This window comes from Pygocentrus nattereri, chromosome 10, assembly GCF_015220715.1.
Source record: "Pygocentrus nattereri isolate fPygNat1 chromosome 10, fPygNat1.pri, whole genome shotgun sequence".
Lineage (NCBI taxonomy): Eukaryota > Metazoa > Chordata > Actinopteri > Characiformes > Serrasalmidae > Pygocentrus > Pygocentrus nattereri.
Genome location: NC_051220.1, coordinates 23,360,796 through 23,381,475, shown reverse-complemented (window position 1 = coordinate 23,381,475; position 20,680 = coordinate 23,360,796). Strand labels below are relative to the sequence as shown.

Here is a 20,680-nt window from a genome sequence, read left to right as displayed (position 1 = left end):
AAAGTTCTGAAAATATATCTGCTTTGCATTGTTTTTGTTTTTTTGGGGGGGTGGGGGGTTGGCTTAAAGGAAGTCAGATAGCCAATGTTGCTGCTAGGAAGCTGAATAATCATGTCTGTATTTATTGGCCTCTATGTCAATGACAGTGCTAGCATTAAGGATTTGGTTTTAACTGTGAAGGAGATTCCCAGTGGTTGTATGATGTACTTGTGTAATGCATTATTGGTACTGTAAGCAGATAACATTGATGGATGAATTCTGCCAATAAGATAAGGCTGAGCGATGCAAATTTGGGATACATAATTTTATATAACATGACAAATAAAATATTAAATGCTAGTTGTAGACTGGCCCTATAGGTTTCCACTACTTGTAGCGTGGATTACTGTTGTAGCTCCAGTGCAAAACCAATCAAAATTTGAACACCAATAAACAGCAGAAGCATATCGCTGTAACCTCTAACTTTACAGGAGAAGAAAAAAAAACTTCTGTACTTTTAATGCAAGTTAATAGAACCAGATATTTTTCCAAGTCATTTTGGGCCATTTCTTTTGGTGCATTCATCATGACATTTACATACAGTATAAAAGGCCAATAGAAAATTTCAAATCCTGTCAAAAACTGAGAAACTACAAAATGGAGATATGAGGTTTTGTTTCCGACTGCAGCTATATGTTTAATCTTTCGCCAAACTAATGCTTTAACTTGCCATGTCTCCAGTAAAGTACTCCAGTACTTGCATATGACGCAATCATGTAAGCACCAAGCAACATCTTATACCTTAAAGTGAAATAATCTTCCTTTACTCTGTATATTTTTGTTCATTCCAAGTGGCACATGCATCTACACCAAATCAAAGCCTTGCCATCTTTGAAAGCACTGTCCATCAGCTTCAAATGTGATTCTGCCCTGATTAGTCTTTGTTGTGCTAATTCTACCATCACACTCATCTCACTACAGTGAAAATCCTATTTTTTACGACAGCGAAAGAATCGTCTTATTAGTCACCATTTGCAACCACAACAGACGTGGTCAGTGGATAATGTATTGAACACAGCACCACTAAAATCACTGTAATCAAACATGCTTAGAAGGTCAAAATGTGACTGTAGATCACAGGTGAACTGCCTTACATGTGGCCTCACACAGGCTTTTGGTCAGGAGAAAAGGAGCAATCTTCCAGACTAATTGTCTGTTCATAGCTTGGGGAATCTGTAATCAGGTCATTTGTTGCAATGACAGGCTGCAGAGGTGAGCACAGACGCACAGCAGCAGTCTGATCACACACTGCCTGCCACCCTGCAATCAAGCTTTCATACCCCCCCCCCCCCCCCCCCCCCCCACACACACACACACACACTCTGTCCTGGTGGTCATCTAAGGGTTTATTTTTAAATACAGATAAGTCAGAGATTAAAATTCATTTATTTAAATTCCAGTCTAACCTTTCATAAAGTACAAGTTATTTTTTTCTCTAGAGATATTTCTGAGGAGATCAGATATATGGTAATCCACTTGAATAAAAATGGGGAAAGTCAAAGGGAAAAAAACAGGAGCCTTTAAAACTGAAGCATATTAAAAGACAGAGAAAATCAGACCCCTAACAATCGCATAAGAACTGGCAGACCACTAAAACTGTCAACACCAGAAAAACAGTACTTCATCTTTAAGAGATGAAATCTTCTACTGTGAGAAGGCAACTCAATACTATAGGTCTTAAAATGATGTGTAGCTTGAGCAAAGATTTGAGGGGGAAAAAAGAAGCTGCCAGTGTTCTCAGGACAATGGACTGACCACCTCAGAGTCCAGACCTCAACATTATTGAATGTGTTATTACTTGGATAGTGAGAAGCAGAAAATGCAACTAATCTCTAAGACTGAAAAATATGTGTTGAAAAATAAAAAAAAAATAAAAGAATGGAAGCTGTAATAAAGAGTGAACACACTAAATACTGAAACATGTGGTATGTTTAGTTGCTGGGGCTTCTGTGTCATTTTCTGTAAATGTTTTTTTTCTTCTTTGCTGATGCTGAAAAAGAAATACCTTGTACTTAATGGCTGTTTGACAGGAAGATAAATTTAAAAAATAAATGGCAGTCTTTGACTGTCGCACAGTACTGTAAATGTACATAATTTATCTTTATGGCATCTTATCTTTACATCACAAAAATAATAAATTTTCCAATACGTTTGTGACAGTGACAGCATGAGTGATGTGCTTTTTCAATCTGGGTTTTGAAAACTAAATCTGCACTGTGATACAATCTGCATCACAGTGTAGGAAGCTGTCACAAACAGTCTTGTGCTTCTTGTAAGTGTAGTTCTCTTTTTCTGCCATTAAAATCCCAGAAAAACTCAATTTTTTCTTTCGAATTCATCCTTCTATTCCATGAAAGGAAAAAAATTAAGCTCTAAGAAATAAAGGTAAGGAATTTCAAGGCTGAAGACTTCTAGAAACACCCAGTATATGTTTGTCTGTAAGGGAGGAATTTGTGTAGAAAAAAAAGAGATACTCAGAATATGTCTTACAGAAAATATATATTTACAAAAATGAAAAAAGACAGCATGGATTTGTTCTCTCAGTCACTACTTCAAACTGTGAGCCAAGATAGCTGTCCACCTACACATCAAACAAAGATAACAAAAAAAATTATACTGGTCCTCATTGCAGATTCACATGACTCTGAAAGGGGAGTAAGCATGTAAAGTCTGTGTTTAAGGAGTGAATGCCTTTTGAATGTACATGGACAAATGTTTCAAAATGGAAACTCCCTCACTTCTGTGGCCTGGAACTCGCTCGCTCTCTTTAACAAGGCAGATTTAACTGCGTTGATCTTCCCATCCAACTCAGTCAAGCTGTAGCTCTGCAAAAACAAAATAGCTTTTCAGTGTCTACACAGATGAACACAAGCCTGTAAGAGACCTTCAAAAATACAACACAAATAAAACTTACCTGAGAAACTGAAGCTTTTGGACGTTTGTGTGAGTAACTCTGAAATTAAAAATGATGCTGATTAAGAAAAAGGAAAAACAAAACTGCATATATAATCCAAGAAGAAAAAAAATATCTTGAATATTGCAGTTGGTGTGGCATATTGGGTAATATTGCTGCCCTACATGTGGTAGGGTTCAATTCCCAGCATGGGCAAGCACACCACACTACACCAATAGAAGTCCTTAAGCAAGACTCTCAATGCTACACCTGTTTCAGCAACATGACTGTCAGCTGCTTTGGATAAGAGTGTCTGCCAAACACATAACATGTAAATATATAACTCTAAGTACTCTTTGATCTACCAGCAGAAACGTCAAAACAATCTTCCACTACTGATGTAGAAAACTAGGACAAAAGACACCATGTCACTCAAAACAGGCTACTCAAAACAAACTATATGTCCCAAAGTATACAGACAGCTTTTCTAGTGAACTCATGCACTCTAAAGTACATGCGTGTTTGATACAGGTGTTCGTACACACATAGCTTGTTTAATCTCCATAGAAAAGCACCGCCAATACAATGGGATGCTCTGGAGAAGCTGCACATGAGCTTGAGGTCACTGTGCCCAGTGACAAGCATCGGTTACAGGAGGTATAATAAAGCCCCCCAGCCCTGGACCACAGAGCAATATAATTACATTCTCTGGAATGATGGAGCTCCATCCAATAATTTTGGAATGACTTAGAGTGCATGTTTGTGATCCAGAACTAATCATCCATCATCAGAATCTGACCTCACACTTGAGGCTGAACGCAATCCACTTCTCACGGCAATGTGCCAACATTTAGCATGAAACTTTAACACAAGTTTCCCAAAGGCTGCTACTGCAGCAATATTAGGACAAACTGCTTATTAATACCTTTGACTTAATAAGAAACTTTAAGCAAGTGTTTAAAACCTTTGGACATAAGTGTAGATCAAGAGCTTATCTGACACCATTATAATATAATTAAATTATTATTATAATTACATAGTAATTATAAAGTGTGAGATTGCAGCTGCCAGCATAGACATCCTGCTACAGGACATAAACTTGTATCACTCGATATTTTATATTACTGGAAGGCAATCAACAGTAACAGTTACTATTAACTGACTTTCATCAACAGTAGCCAGGCAAGCCAATCTTTGCACAGTACTGATTAGTGCTGTGCAGAAGAGGCCATCAACATTCACTCTGACACCCAGTGTCCCCCTCATCTATTCTGTCCATCTCCTCTCATCAGCTACTAGCAACTCAGCTTAATTTCAATCACTTTTCAGCGTGGATATAAACACATTTGGGAACGAGATCAAATGGACCCCACTGCAACGGTTTAATTAATTCACTGGACTTGCTAAAAGCAATGGCACAAAGTAAAAAGATCAGCATATTTTACAGTGTACTCAATGCCCCACTTTACAGGCACTACACACACACACACACACACACACACATACACTTACTAAAGGACATGGAAATCAGCTAGCTCTCAGCTCTGCACTGAACTAAGTGAAGCCAGTGTGAGGAGGCGTAGAATGGTTCAAGAGCACTTACTCAGCTAACTTTGATGGGCTACAATCTGACATGGATAACAAATTCTGAAGAGAGGGGAAAAAATATCACTCATATCAGCTTTTAATGGCTTTGAAGAACTCTCTGGTTGACTGTCGTGAGTGGAGGAAAAAATACACATAAGCCAAAAGTCTGCAGGATGGCAAGTATATGTATACTGTAAGAGAAAGAGTGGCACACAGAAGCTAAAGTGTCCACGCACTTCAAAAGCCACTGGCATCAGGAAGCCTCTATTAATGCTAATCTAGGCAAAACCTCAAAAACATTGTCTTTACACAAAAGCTGAAGTTTGTGAAATCAATGATTGTCTTCTACTGTTATTTCCATGGGCTTTGCGCATTGTATAGCTAAACTACTAAAGGTGTATCAGACTTTATATATTAAGAAGCACTTGTGAGTTCTTCCATGATACTTGAGACATGTTTCATAATAACTCATTCTGCTACAGAAATTACTTTGAGTTTTCAACATGTATTGTGATTGCTTCAAACTAACTGATCTGAAACCTATACAATTCCACAATGCTATGCTGCTCTGAAGAATTCAATTTGTATTTACACATCCTCTCCACTTCTCTCCTCGCTACTCACTGTGGAGTGGAAGTACTCTGGGGAAAGACCCTCAAGCTCCAGAATTCGATCCTCTAGCTTCTTCAGCCGCTGGTAAATGCTCTGTGGTACAGGACCTGCTACAAGACAGACAGTCAGAGTCACATTGGATCCACTTTAAAGCATTTAGAAATGTCTGGAACTACAGTGTGACAATATTTTCTAGGCAATTTTACCATGTGACGTACATGTGAGAACTTCTCAGGGATGCTAGCTCTTGTAGATTCCACTGACCTGCTGTTAGCTTCAGGTGAGCCTCTATGTTGTGCAGTCGCTCTTCAATGGCGGGGTTTCCACAGTCTCTGCTGAATGAGCCTGGCTGTTCTCCCTGTTCAGAGCGCCCCCCTCTAGTCTGGGGGCCATATGTATTCACCACTCGTGTCACTGCAAGGGCAAATCATTAGCAACATAGTCTGCACAGTTTTCACATTTTAACCCATCAAATTCTTCTTAATTGTGCCTGGCAGTAGACAAGTACAATAGCACTGACCTTTGACATGACTCTTGAATCCAGGATATGGTGTGAAGACAGCATCTGTTCTGGCACAGCTGTTTTCTGAAGAGAATGAATAAACCACTTAAGAGAAATCTCAAGAACAAAACAAAAATACACTTAAATCCCACCTTCCCACATTGATTAATGGGAAAAACAGTTTTGGTAAATCAATTAAATACAAATATAACAACAGACCCGATTACATTGATCGCAAAATGAATCGTCTTGATATGGGGCAGCATTGCACTTAAAATGGAAGAAAGATTACATGGATATTTTATGCATTTAAAAAGGTTCAATGTGCTTTCTATCACCTTCTCATATTCCCATAACAAAATCATATGCAAATTTTGCAAACCATCACACTAACATTTCTTGAGATTCACCCTGAAAACTATTTTTGTACTATAAAAGTAACTTTTTTCCCCATGTGTTTTTCCAAGTGTTTTTCCCCCCCTAGAATTTACAAGTATATTAATTACTTCAATCATCCTCTAAGTGCCTGTGACATGAAGCATGTAAATATATTCACAGCAAGAGTTAGTCAGGCTAAAATACAGTCTCCATGTGTCAGGGCTAACTGCAATGCAGTGGTATAACTAAGCCTCCCATGGTAAACCATTAGAGAAGTCCATATTCCACCATATAAACTCAAAGGAGTTATATTCATATATCACTTTTTGTTAAATACATGTTTTCTGCTTTTTTTCATTGATTCTTAAAAACAACTTGTATATAATAGATATAATGACTGGAAATCAAATAAATGAAGAATGGCATCTATCTACATTGCACAGTACTGCAAGTTGCAACATTTGAACTTGCAGTGCTTATGGCTGAATTGTTCAAGAACTATTGGCGCTGGAAACACAGTTTGTGTTTGTAGCAGACCTGTGCAGGCTGCATGTAAAAATAATCTAACTCAAATAATGTTTAAACGGTTTAGTAGAAACTAACATTTGTAAGGATGTGCCTCGCTTTCCACTCTGCCTTAATTTTGTCTGTTATTTCAATGTTATGAGTGTGAGCCCAGTTCTACTTCAAAGAGGCCAAAACTAGTCATATTTTGAAGCAGCAGTCTTTCAGGCTGCTGTGTGAGTGATGCAGTCTGACCTCTTGCCAGTGGAAAATCAGCACTCTCCCAAACATTGGCAGTCACTCAGTAGACCTTGTACCTTCCCCCACCCCCACATCACTCCTCTGGTGCCCTTCCATTCTCACCCTGATTGCAGTCGATCACATTGCAAAACTCCCGCACATTGTTTTCATTGATCTCCAGCTGTTTGCGCTCTATAAATGCAGATATCCTGCGTTCAATCTGGGGGGGAGAAAGAAAAGAGAAAGAAAATAGAGAGAAACAGAGAGAGCGAGGCAGAGAGAGAGAGGCATAGAGAGACAGAGAGAGAGAGAGAGAAAAATGAGAGGTGAATTGATGAGCCATAGAGGAAATCAATCCACAGTCATCTTTTTGCTGTTTAGTGATAACAAGGAACAGAATTCTGTGGGGGCTACATGAATAATGTGTTAAGAGCAGTGGACACAATTATACAAACTATCAAAACATTTTATACTCTCAGCTATTTCAGACAGATTGCTCTGGCTGTTTGTTGTAGTGGTTGTGTAAAAAAAACAATATAAAATAAAGGCCTCCTTGTCTTTCACCCACATGCAATTTCACAGAGTAATGAGCATCCACTTCATAATGCAGTGAGGGCCTGGACCTCTCTTAGGACTCTCCAACAGGGCGGCTATTCATTTCTCACTGAGGGAGAGCAAGCGCCGAGAGAGCCCTCCATTCAGACTGGACTGAGCTACCTCCAAGACCCACAGCAAGAATCAGAATATTTCAGCCGTTACATGGGAGAACACCTAGGGTTGATTAGATTTAGACAAGCAACAGGTAATGCTGGACAAATCAACTTTAACTACTTTTGAACACAACACCACTTAACTACAAGCGCTGATTAAATCAATACCACGCAAAAAATAAATTTCAGAAGAACAGATTTAAAACATCACTGATGTTTATCTTTTCTCATCCTAGAAATAGTGTCATTTTTTGATTTATATACATGGCAATGCCTGCACTGTTGCTTCCTCTAGATGTCTTTGTTTCCAGCCAATTTCTACCAGACCAGATCAGATTCTGCAGATTTTCCAAATTTCTACATGAGTAAAATATGTAAATGTAAACATAATTATACAGAGTGGTTTTGATATGAAATTGGTTCTAGACAAACTTACCAAGTCAGTATTGTTCACAGTGGTTGTGAAAGGAAAAAGTCATCTGAAGAGTTTAATGCCCCTAAAAACCCCCTTACAGAAAGTTATTACATGAAGTGGTTATGTATATTCTGCCTGATGCTTGAGACATTGTTATATGATAGTTCTGCAACAAGGTTTGGCCTAAAACATATTTTTAAAAATATGTCCAGAACATTATATATACAGGGCACTTTAAGGCAAACTATTCCCCAAAGAAACCTTTTTTTCAGCTTTAGCAATATTTTACTCTTACCAATAGTACATTAAAACATGCATGCAGGTTATCTGGTGGTTTTGTACAGTAAATTAAATGGCTATACTTGCACAGCAGATATTGTGACGGTTCCTATTACCACCACCGTAAATAAAATCCATGCATTTCTCAGCAAAATATCACTTCACATCAAAACAGTCATGGGGACAGTCATGGGCTGGAGGTTAGGGAACCTGTCTCATGACCAGAAGGTCGCCGGTTCAATCCCCAGAGCTGACAGCACATGACTGAGGTGTCCTTGACAAGACAACTAATCCTCAACTGCTCCCTGGGTGCTGCGGATTGGGCTGCCCACTGCTCCAGGCAAGTGTGCTCACTGCCCCTAGTGTGTGTGTGTGCGCTCACTAGAGTGTATGTGGTGTTTCACTTCACGGATGGGTTAAATGCGTGGGTGAAATTTCCCTGTTGTGTCACTTAATCTGACAACAATCTGAATGTCTTTGGATTTTAACACTTGATGGGACTCCAAGACTTAAATAGCTCAGAAAAGAACTCTACAAAATTTGCTTAGTTGTTGAAAATAATCAGTGAACTCAAGGTTAGCAAGAAACAAATGAAGAAAATAAAAATGCAAATTATCATGCTGATGAATTTTGATATGAGCCATGCTGCAAATGTCTGCAAGTCTTTATTATTATCACCAGGCATGCTGTAATGTAGGGACTCACCAGGTCACTATATTAACATTTTGGTCTTATAAAGTATTCCCTTACAGGAAGTACCACAGCTTGTTTTATATTTGAAAAGCATACTTTCAAGCTGGTGAAATTATGTTACAGTTCAGCTCCCCTAAAATAATGTTCCTTCAAATATTAACATTATTTTTAGAATTATTTCAAAATTGTTAACTGCCCAAATCTTCTTATTACCATACATTATGGATACTTATACTAAAGACACTACAAATATTTTGAACACTTAAAATAATTACTTTCTTGCTATTCATGTAGTGATTGAATTGATTAATTGATTACTCCAATCTAAAATATGCATGTTGAACCTAGAACTGCACAATATAACAGAAATAACATTATAAGCTGATTATATAAAATAACAATTATTTTTCATTTTCATTTTAATATTGTTTCACATTCTGTACTGCGCTAAATGAAATATGTTCTCTTTGAAATGGAAATTGTAGATGATCCGTGTCTAGTACCGACAATATCCACAATACATTCCAAAAAGCATTCTGTGCTTTAATGTGACATTACTGTAGTCCCACCCTACGGGAGCCCATGCTCCATGTTCTCAAAAATTTGCTCAGTTTTAGCGTCTCACTTACGCATCTACATTTTGAACTGTACAGCCACTGCTTTAAAGGGGAATCAAAGCTTCTACATAATTCAATCATTCAGATGTAACCAAAGTCATTTATAGTAGTTTGATGTGAAATAATTAATTGTGGAGAAACTTACAGACTCAGATTTCTTTAAAGTGATGGTAATAGGAACCAGGGGTCACAATGTCTACAAGCCAATACAGCCTTTTTATTTAATGACTATTTTACATCCCAACACCGTGCAAGTTCTTTACCATTAATGGACTTAACATATATACACTGTAGCCCAAAAGAGTATCTCAAAACTATTGGAAAACAATGTCTCATGAATGTTATCCTCTTAGAACAGTGAACCACTTTAGAATAACTGCACTGCTTCTTCTGATTACTGTTGTCACATCAGGGTATATTTTACCTCAGCTTTCCCAGCTTTGATCTGAACACTGCTGTCATCAACCTGGGCCTTTGCAGTTTTTATGGAGGCAGTGTGATCTTGTGATGTGGTTGGAACGTGCACTACCTCCATCTCTTGTTCAGATGTTGTTGCTAGCTCGTTGCTAGATGTTACTGTTGTTTTACTATTCACTGAGGTAGACAGGCTCTCTGATTCCACGATTTGTTTAAGATTTGAAGATATTACCTGGGAGAGGGAAGAAAACAAATAATATAATATAAAAGATATAAAAGGCTATGCACACCTTTATGGGCAAAAGCTTTCAGAAGTTTGGCGTAAGGTATTTAGTGCATTTATGATAGAGCATGTTTAATAGTTTAGCTATTAAAAATGGGTCATCTAGATTATTTACCTGTAACTTGGCAATGTGCCATTGTAAACAGTTGTACACATGGGATGACTTCAGGTCAGAGAAGTTAACAGCGTTCACGTTGGCAGTGATGCTTAACACTCTAGCACATACTTTGAGCTGGAAAACAAGAGAAGCTTGATTAAAGGGGAATTCCACCATACTTTTTTACATTTCTGCATAATTGATAGGAAACAGGAGCTGTAATGTCTACAACACACATATAACCATTTGGTTTACGATCCAAAACTACCAGTGAGCCTTCAGGTGTCTTTAGTGGTTCTATACATATACGTATATGTATATATGGTGATGATGGTAAAATCCAAGAACATAAGTTTTCTTTGGCTACTATTTAGCTTTACAATACCCTGCAACTGAATGAAATAGAAGACATACACATACATTTATTAGACCAAAATCTTCACGAAGCAATGGTAAAAGGATGTCTTAGGCAACTGGCAATGTATTAATAAACATTTTGTGTAAGATCTTCGGGTGCAGTGCCTTTCAGAGTCATTAAACTCGTCAAAGGTCTGGTTCCTATCACTGTCAACAATTCTGACTCGGTATGTTTCTCTGTAACGCATTTTAGCTATATCAGACCACTATGCATGACTCTGGTTACACCTTAACCTTTCAATTCTGATAAATCGATGGACTTCCTCTGTAAAGCGCTCTGTTGCAGAAATGCACCCATTCGGTATCACCAGCACACACATTTGCAGCGGTCTGAAGCAACAGAGAAACAGATAATGGACTAGATATGAAAGGATGTTTATTTCCAGATGTGTCTGGCGCTGTTCTTCTCTCTGAAACCGAACATCTCCTGGCGTCTTCACACTCGCGCTGCTCCGCTCGTTTCACAGTCATGTAACGCTACTCCACACAATAAATCACCATAACCAACCTCAGGACCGAACTCGGCGATGGAGTCGAGGAGGGAAGAGAAACAGTCTTTGAAAGAGCTTTTCAGCTCCTCATTAGGACTCGTTTGTCCGCTGGGGTTAATGCCTTGTTTACTCTCTTTGCCGGACTCCACACCCGCTCTATTCGCCGCCATTGCACTTCCGCGTCACACGGCGCTGCTGATTGGTGGGAAGCGTCCTCTTTTTGGTTACGTCACAACCGGAAGTGCCCCTCAGTGAGAGAGGCAGAAAAACCCGAGTACGTGTTACTGCAGCCCGGAGAGCCAGGGGGCGGGGCGAGTGGGCGGAGACACTGTCAATCATTTCTTGCACCGGCAAATCATATAACAGAGATGAGCTGTCAATCAAAACCTGCATTGGCCAATCACAAGTGTGAATTACCCGTCTCTCATTTAGTCAACGGTTAGAAGGAAAGGCTAAACAGGCGCTACGCGCTGTTCAGGCGCGCAGAAGCGGGACGATAAACCGACGCCTTGTTCACAAAAAGTTATTCCCTAGCCACTTAATTCCTTATAGGACCTTTTATCTTCAGTCATTTGCGCTTATGATAATTTTAGGTCTCTGGTCTGCAGCAATTCCCTTTCTCACAAGATTGGGTGTTGAAGTAACCCAGCGAAATCTAGATGGCACGTTAACGTTTGGCTGCTGCTGCTTAGTGATTTCATCACTTACTCCATTTTTCATCCATAACACAGTTAGAGGATTACATGTAACGCACCTCTCTGTTGAAAAAGTCACAGAACCCATTAAAAGTGTCTGTTGGTTCCTAGTGGTTGTTAGTATTGGCTAATGGTCTTCTGTGTTTTCCTGATGGGTTGATATCACAGTGCAAAGGATTCAAGTCATTTAATCAGGTGCTCTGGGACTGATTCAATATGTTCGTTTCCTAATGGTCTCTAACTGCAACCATCAAGGCAGCTCCCCTTAGGAAGCAAAACAGGTTTTATACGGATCTAACAGGTCTTCAGCCTGGCTTTCATGAGTTTCCGGAGTAGCCTGTTTGTTTTTTCTGTGAAAATCATTATGTTTTATCATATCAAAGTTTCTATATTTAGTTACTTTATTATCACTGTGATGACGTTAATATACATTCAGTGTAACTCTAGTTGCCCAGCAGCACGTGGTTCGCTGGTTTTCCCTCATAAAACCAACCCTGTGGTGTCAGAGCGGCGATGACGTCATTAACAGGCTTCGCGTGCAGGTCTGCAGACTGACCCTCAGACTGGCTAATGCAAAAAACAATGGACAGCTCCTTCTGATCTGCGGTTGGCCGATGCAAAATGGGACTGAAGGCCAAGAGCAGTTATTTAATTGGTTGATGCAAAAAATGATTGACAGACTCCCGCCCCCAGTTCCCTCCCCTTTAGGACTCCCACCTGCAGCATTCCCCAAAACAGTCACAAACAGTCAAAAAGAGGAAAAAAAAGTCAAATGACCAGAGGTAGGGATTAACTACATCAGGTTTACTCATTTATATGTAGTCATGGAACAGTTTGGTGGATTTTTACTTTCAGTATTTCGCATTTAAAAATGAGGATTCTTCTGCTCAGGTGCAGTGAGGAGAAACTAGTATTCACACACTTCTGTTCTGTTGTTTGATAAACTTCTGTTGGGAAATATGACAATATCTTTATTGTGATAAATAACATCAGAATTAGGATATATTCACCGCGTACTTTTAAGTAGGAACAAAACATATGTATTCATAAAAATAAATAAAAGCATTTTTTTAAAAAATGAATTGGTAGGGAAGCATTCAGGTCCAATTATGAATACCTTGTTTCAGCATTGTCGTTCAATTTTGGCCCCATTCCTCTTGGCAAACAGTATTCCCCAAGTTTACAACGGCTCAAATCCTCTAAAAATTTTCAGTGGGAAGCGAGATGAAAACAATACCTGTTTAAAAAGCAATGTTGAGTTATTTTAGCCAAATGTTTACGGTTATTTTATTGAAAAGTCTTCCCAGACTCAGTTTGTTTGATAATGACATTAGATTCACTTCTAGCATGTCTGGTACATTGCTCCATCAATGCTTCCTTCGATGACATGTCATGCCCCAACACTGTATGCAGAGAAGCAGCCTCTGATCACGATGCTCCCACCTTCATACTTCACTGTAGGTATGATCTCTTGGAATCATACACGCAACCCTTCTTTCTCCAAACAAGATGTGCTGAATTATTGTACTAACCCATTTATATTGAAGTTATGAGGGGTGTTTCAGTCTAATCTACATTTTGAATGGCACAATACAGGACAGACAATCAGCATGGAGGTCATTTACATATGTTAGTCTTGAAGCCAGAATAACTAAAACAGGCTATTTAATTCTAATGAATAAAGAGAGGACAGAAAATGGTTATGCAAAAAAGATTAACTGTAACTTTTTGGTACATAAATCCACAACTATCATAAGTGTATCTCAGGGTAAAAAATAACTATAAGCACAATACAGGATAAAGACCCTTTAACTTTTATTTCCTTATTCCTATTTTGGGTTTAATTTTATGTTACAGAAGTTCAGGTATTGGACTGCTTTGCTGTTGCTCACACCAGCTTGGTTTCGTTGCTCATAAATGCTGCATGTACTTAGAAGTTTTATTACAGGTCTGTAAGTTACTCAGATTTGCTGGGTATTTTGATACTTTTACTCAAGTTCAGTTTTGAAAGATGCTTTAACCGTAGTCATTTTTTTCATTGAAGTAACAAAACTTTTACTTGAGAATGCATTTAGCTTACTCTACTTGCTTCTGTAGACTTTTGGATCTCTCTCTCTCTCCCTCTCTCCCTATGTCTGTGCAGTGAATTTGGGTATAGGTTTAATACCAATTATAATAAAAAAGAAAAATAATTATATATAAAAATAAGGACGTTTTACATTTCATGGAATAATGCAAAAGTAACTTCAGACTGTTATTATAGGTTACCACAAGATGTTACACAAGCATTATAAATTACTATAAGATAGTAATACAGCACTATTTTATAGAGAGGTGGAAATATTATAGATTACAGTAGAATTGTTTACATCAGTATAGAACCCTTAGAGCCACCTAAGCCATCCGAGAAGGCCTAATCATTTCTGTGAAATAAAAAAAACTTGTCTAGTTTTTTTTTTTTTTTTTGTATTGCATTGTTTTGTAATTAATTTATTTAATGTAATCATCATGCTTGTTGTGTTTAAACTCTACACAAACTCTACATTCTTGCAGTAATACTCTTAATTCATTGGTTAGGTTGGAAACAAAAGGATTAAATTCTTCAGTTGCCCAACAGAAAATGAACTAATCAGTGGTATCTAGATCGCTACAGTCAAGTTAGCTCTCCAACTGGTTAGGATTTGGAGCTGAACTGAGGGCCTAGAGTCAGGCTAACTATTAGCTTAAGTGGGAAGTGACAGGGGAATCAGTCAATCATGGTTTGATTTATAGTAGGTGGGGCCAATTTTGTTAAATAAAAAAAGAAACTCACTCTAGACCTTCTGGAAGAATTTGTCAGTGGGTATCAGTCAGTTATTAGAGATAGAACACAGCAACGGCTCTATGCCAGAACTATTTTACTATAGGATCTTGTTGAACTGCAACATAACAGGGAAAATATAAGTTTACATGTCTGTTACAAGCTTCAGATAAAACATGCAAGCTTCAAATGTCTATGTTTAATCTAGAACGACCTAACAGTGTTCATTTGAATTAGACTATGAAGCGTAGTATTACAACTCCAAAGGGACAATGACAGAAATGAGCATTTATCATAGATGATTTTTCCTTGTTATGACATTTATGGCCCCAAACAATGACAATGCAGTTCTACTAGTAATTGTTCACCTCTGTACAGCACTGTAGTAATTTTATACTTCATTACTACAGTTGTGCCTTAGTATTGTGTTGAAGCTAGCAGGCAGCGTGTACTATAAAACGATATTATGAATCAATGAACTTACAAAGATCTGTTGTTAAATTTTATACTAGAACAAAACATATCAAGTACTTAACAATCAGTTGATAAAACTACGAGGTTGAAGGCTAGCGTATTTCCTCCAAGCATGGTCAGTTATGCTCTGTGGGACTCCTGGCTGCAGATGGCTGTAGCATCACCAGGCACTAAACTCACAGTCTCCTCAACATAAAGCCAACCTTAGCCAGTTGTGCCGCTCTGGAGCTCCCAGCTTCCTGTTTTGAGTCATTTGATGACACTGCTCCTCTAGCTAATGACCCCCACTGCCAATCAAGCATTATTGCTAAGTTGGATGAACTTGTGAATTGCGTCCATCAAGGTGACCTGACCTTTACTAGGGGATGATGAATGTGGCACTGATTCAGTATTGACTGTGTCCAGTGTCCCCCTCTTGATGATACTGTCAGATTCTGTCCACTAAATCACTTCAGTTTTTACATTTGTGTTTTTTTTTCCAAACAACTCTCTGAAAGGGCCTTTCCCATTTATAGCAATGCTAACTGTCAAACAAATGTGGAAGGGCGTCAGGGATGGGAAGCGGCCCACAATGGTGTATTTTTCTTTGCTGAAGGACTGTGGGAAAATCTCCCTTCGCTATTCATACATTTTTTTCTTCTTCTGTTCATATAATGAGGGGAGACTGATGAACGCAACAACAGGGGGACAAAAAAAGAACAATTACCATCAACCACAAAGCTCTCACTACTGAACTCTGAAATGTTCTCTGGACAGGTTAATCATTTTAGGAAGGGTTTTGAGACAAACCTTTCAGCTCCGGTCCTTTCTAGGGTGCTGTATAATTCTTCCAGTGTGGGGAGGGAACTGTAACACTTGACATCTTTTGACATTTTGCTGTTAGTGCATATTCCCACGCTGCAAGACAGAAAAACAATAATAAAACTGCTCATTTTAGTATCCAAAACAAGCTGAGCTTTACCAGTTGAGGGTTTATCATTATGTTACTGAACCTAAGAACGCAAACAGTGACAGTTATGCAATGTGTTGTTTTGTTTATTTTTTTTAATAATGTTTTTCTGTCCTTGTGCTTTCCTGTGTACTACTAGCTTACTAATTAGTTTATTTCATGTTCTTCCGTTTGCTTCAGATAAGCTAGTCTAAAATCAAGTCTCTCTCTCTCTCTCTCTCCCTATCTCACTCTCTCTCTCTCTCTCACTCTCTCTCTCACTCTCTCTCTCTCTCTCACTCTCTCTCTCTCTCTCTCTCTCTCTCACTCTCTCACTCTCTCTCTCTCTCCCTATCTCACTCTCTCTCTCTCTCTCTCTCTCTCTCTCTCTCTCTCTCTCTCTCTCTCTCTCTCTCACTCTCTCTCTCTCTTTCTCTCTCCCAATCTCACTCTCTTTCTTTTTCTCTCTTTCTCTCTCTGTTTCTTTTTCAAAGCAATGGAGATGCTTAAAAAAGGCTGCTGTTCCATGGGAGTTAAGAAGGTTACATTGCTTACAATGATTAGAACTGAAGACATTCAGCTGGTGCATACAATAAACAACTAGTAAACAACTACTAGATATTGCTTGCAATATAAAGACTACATCCTACGAGTCTTTATGTTTATGATGAAATATATACACACACATATATATAAATATATATATTGGTCTATGGAAGTCATGGGGAAGCAGACCATGACCAGTAGTGTATACAGAGAGGATCTTGCAGAAGACAGAGCAGGAGATGATGAGCTAAGCTCATAGATGTTCTATTGCCGTTCTTTCCTCTCCTATGGAGGTGTTATGGAATGAGGAGTTTGATATTTATAAATCTGCTCTGTCTGCGCAATTAAAAAAAACTATTATTCCTCCACTAATGAACGTTAAAATATACTTTCTTGGGAATTTATTTCAAAATCCATCTAATATATTTTTTCCTTTCGGGTGGGGTTGGGTAGTGGTGGCTTATAGATCATAAACGTTGCTAAGTTTTCTACCTTCTTGTCTCATGCCTCACCCCCTCTGCCCCCACTCTTGGGTGACTGCACCTGTCACCTGGGGGCCCCTGCCTGCACTCAGGATCAATTTACATAACCTCATTTAGCAGTTCACAAATCAGAGCCATTAAGAGCTACTAACAGGAACCAAGGGTTCTAATTTAGCCTGCCTTTCACAGTGGGAAAATTGGGCAGCTCAGGCCTACAAATAAAGACTCAGGTCTTGGCTTTGATTGTTGATTGTGATGGTAAATGTACGGATGATTAGAGCAGATTTTCCCCTTTATTGATTTCCTGCCAAAACACAGCATGCCACGGTCCTGTACTGGAAAGCTAACAGGGCTTGGGAGGGGGACGTGGGTTTATGGGGAGTAATGTGTTCGTGAAGCAAAATGTGTCTGCTCACCTCCATTTTGAGGTGAAGGGTTGGAATCATGTCGTTTCTGAGAGTCAGGGAGATGAGATGGAGTAATTAATGGGAAATTTCAAGATGGATATACATATAAAGGGTTACATTGACCTAATGAACTTGCCTGTCATTGTGCATAAAAATAACACTGAAAATTATTTCTGTCGTTGCTGTACAACCATTCTGTTCTCTTAAGCAGCAAAGGTCGATAAAAATAACATCATTCAGCAATGAGTTGCTGAGATGATGTGCAGTGTAAAAAAATGATTTTGATTGGAAGCTGGAAATGGTTTTGTGTAGTAAATGCCCCACAGTAATAGCAGAACTGCTAGTCCCGTCATAAGTTATTGATTGTACATTCATTTTTGGAGATTTGTTAATGGAGGTGTTGCCCTTTACCTAATTTGGATTTTGAATGCAGACGTGCCGAATGGGCCGGTCCATTTTTTTACATTTTGAATATACATTTGTCTGGCAGAAGATTGAAAAAGTGCTCTGATTCTCTTCTTAGGTTTTTCAGCGAAGCTGTTAGAGAATATCAGTTTATGCTGCATTACAAGATGAACATTATATGATTAAGGGTTGTTTCTGCTCATTTCTGTCCTACTCCACTAGACTGTGTTCATTCCAGTTTGTCATTATCCCAGCACATAAAGATTTTTACACAGAATTACTATACAGTCATCTGAATGATTTACTTTAACCTCTTTTGTTTACCATTCGCCAAATGAATTTAAGTGCGTCATTACATAGCTGATGTCAAGTGCTCAGAATGACTCTCAATCGGTTGTGAATTTGGCAAAGATCAACTCACAATAAAAGGGCTGATTCAAGTTCACACGTTCCCTGCCAAACTTGTTTGTGTGGAGGTGGTTGTCGCTCTATGGGCATACATGCTCGCTTAGCTGGCCAATTAGAAACTTTCCTCAGTGCTTGCTTTGCTGGAAATGTCACAGTTATGTGATTTGGTTTTTACAAAGTGACTACAAGGGTGATTCCACTATTAGGGTGCCATTTAGCCCTAGTAGCTCTTTAAAATAATGTTTCAACACTGAATCTGAAAACAAGCATGTTATCATTCAGAAAATATGTTTTTTTACAAAAAATCCATTTCACTCTTCAAGTAATAAGGCTGCTCCCTTATCAGTCAATATCACACTATCTTTGGAAGTAAAGTTAAAAGATTAAGAGAACTTTTATTCTTCCCATGTGACTTGTGGAATATTCTGTGTATTTCATAGGGGTGAATATTCAGGTGAAATGTTGTAAGACTCACCTAAAATATACATTTTTCATGACTGTAATGGATGAATGAAAAGGATGTTTCATGCCTGAAATGTTAAATTAACACATTCATGTAATGTTAAGTTATTATCATATTATCTGAAACATGCAAATAGGATGCTGTGAAGGACACTTTAACATGTATTTTACCATCACTTTACATATTTGTAAATGTAACATCAGTGGGGCACAAATGGCACCTGAGAAGTGGAATAGCCTACCAGGAGAGTGATGTCCCAGTCGGACCAAATATTGGTCTGGCAGGAACAAATGTACTTTTTAACACTTTTACTCTTATCTCTCAATTTTTTTTGTTGTCATTTAAGAGTGAAATTGAAGTTCTTAAATGGTTCTTTGTTTGAGTGCATGGATCTAAAAAAATCTTTAATTAGCATAGAATCTTTACAGGTTCTTCAACCACGTTCTTCAAACACATCAATCATTTATAAAAACATTTACAAAAAATGTTTCTTCGAAGAACGAACTGAAAAGCTCTTTACCAAACCAAAAATACTTCTTCTAATCACTCCTGGGACTGTCATTTTCCGAGTGTTAGTTATCTTTGCTGGGTGCTGTTTTTCATGCTCCATAAGTATAAAAAGCACGTCCTAATATATCCAGGTGTATTAGTGGGCAGAATTAAGCTGTCAGTCTCTGCTTTAAAAAAAGAACAGAGAAACAAACAAACTGTTGTTGCTTTCGCGGCAGCATCCATGTTAAATTGGCTTTAATGAACATGTAATTGCTGGGGATGGACTCAGCGGTCTCAAAGCAAACACGGCCTGGAATTGATTTGCATTTGCCTGTTTTGTGCGCGGCTCGTCATTGTCCAGGCGCGCTATTGATCGGCTCCAGTGTATCGCCCTGCATGTGTTTCCCTTCATTAACAGATAACGGGTTACTGATGACTGCCATTCCCGGCAATGCGGCCTAATGCGGCCTAATGTCTACTTTGTTCTCGTGTCATGTCGGAGGGCAGCCGCAGTAATGAGTAGGTGGGTGGGCTGTGTTTTGCCCATCAGTGCTATAGGCATTTTAGGCTGCAGCGTCCAAGGGGATCTGTGGAGGGGTTAGAATAGCAGGACCTCTGGGGTCTGGATGGCCTGTACCGGCCGGACAGGCTACAGTTCAGGCGAGAATAATGTCACTGCGAGGTCCGGTCTGAAACGGGGCATCAGGAAATGTCTGTTGTTGAATTGGTCCAGCAAATGAGTCCAGAACACAAACCCGGAGATCAAATTCTGTTAATAACATGTAAAATACGCTGTTCTACTTCTAAGGGAGAGAGCGCTTGTCATGATTCTGAAAATTAACGTTTGTTTCTATGCCTTACAATACATTTAACTAACCTTTTACTTCTACTTCTCATTTAACGAGACCAGGCACATACAATATAAATACAATACGCGCGCGCGCACACACACACACACACACACACACGTATATATATATATATATATATATATATATATATAGACCTCTCTGTAAGCAGTCTGCCAGCCAACACATTTCAGTTCACGAAGATTTGTAAAACCTGTAATTCAGCACTAAACAAACGCCTTTTCAGGTCTGTGAGAAAGTGATTGATCTGGAAATCTTACAAAAGTTATTAATCAAGAATTAAAGATTTGAATCAATTTAACATTTGGTATCGAGTCTAACTATTTGCGATTCTTTGCCGGGGAGGGGGTGAGGAGGGGGCCTCTATTAGACCAGTAAAATAGAGCCATTTGATTTTTGCAGACTGTTGTGAATATCCCGGAAACAGTACCAATCAGAGGGTCTCTAATGACGAGCGTTCACCCTGATTTCCTTTGCCTCCAAGTTGTGAATGGAGCGTGGAAATGATAAATGATACGACATACGTGCAATTGCCTG

General features: G+C 38.7%; 1 protein-coding gene across 3 annotated transcripts; it reads right to left on the bottom strand.

Moving 5' to 3' along the window:
• Positions 1 to 2,521: 2,521 nt before the first annotated feature.
• Positions 2,522 to 11,375, bottom strand: LOC108425662 (MAP3K12 binding inhibitory protein 1). Of its 3 annotated transcripts, XM_017694512.2 has the most exons (10): positions 11,192 to 11,375; positions 10,285 to 10,401; positions 9,894 to 10,118; positions 6,879 to 6,975; positions 5,652 to 5,717; positions 5,396 to 5,545; positions 5,144 to 5,241; positions 2,954 to 2,992; positions 2,778 to 2,864; positions 2,522 to 2,683 (listed from the first exon to the last, which is right to left on the bottom strand). In XM_017694512.2, exons 1-10 carry the CDS (start codon positions 11,342 to 11,344, stop codon positions 2,663 to 2,665), a joined length of 1,053 nt encoding a protein of 350 aa, XP_017550001.1. In that variant the 5' UTR covers positions 11,345 to 11,375; the 3' UTR covers positions 2,522 to 2,662. The 3 variants fall into 3 exon arrangements, with proteins under 3 accessions (XP_017550001.1, XP_017550000.1, XP_017550002.1); XM_017694511.2 differs by having other exon boundaries at positions 2,522 to 2,864; XM_017694513.2 differs by having other exon boundaries at positions 2,522 to 2,864; positions 5,144 to 5,238.
• Between the last annotated feature and the right edge of the window lie 9,305 nt (positions 11,376 to 20,680).

Coding starts and splice junctions, on each gene's coding strand:
- LOC108425662 (XM_017694511.2), bottom strand. CDS start 11,344: ATGGCGGCGAATAGAGCGGGTGTGGAGTCCGGCAAAGAGAGTAAACAA. Junction 5,242..5,395: donor TCACCTGAAGCTAACAGCAG/GTCAGTGGAATC, acceptor TCTGTCTTGTAG/CAGGTCCTGTACCACAGAGC. Junction 2,993..5,143: donor CAGAGTACTTCCACTCCACA/GTGAGTAGCGAG, acceptor TTTTAATTTCAG/AGTTACTCACACAAACGTCC.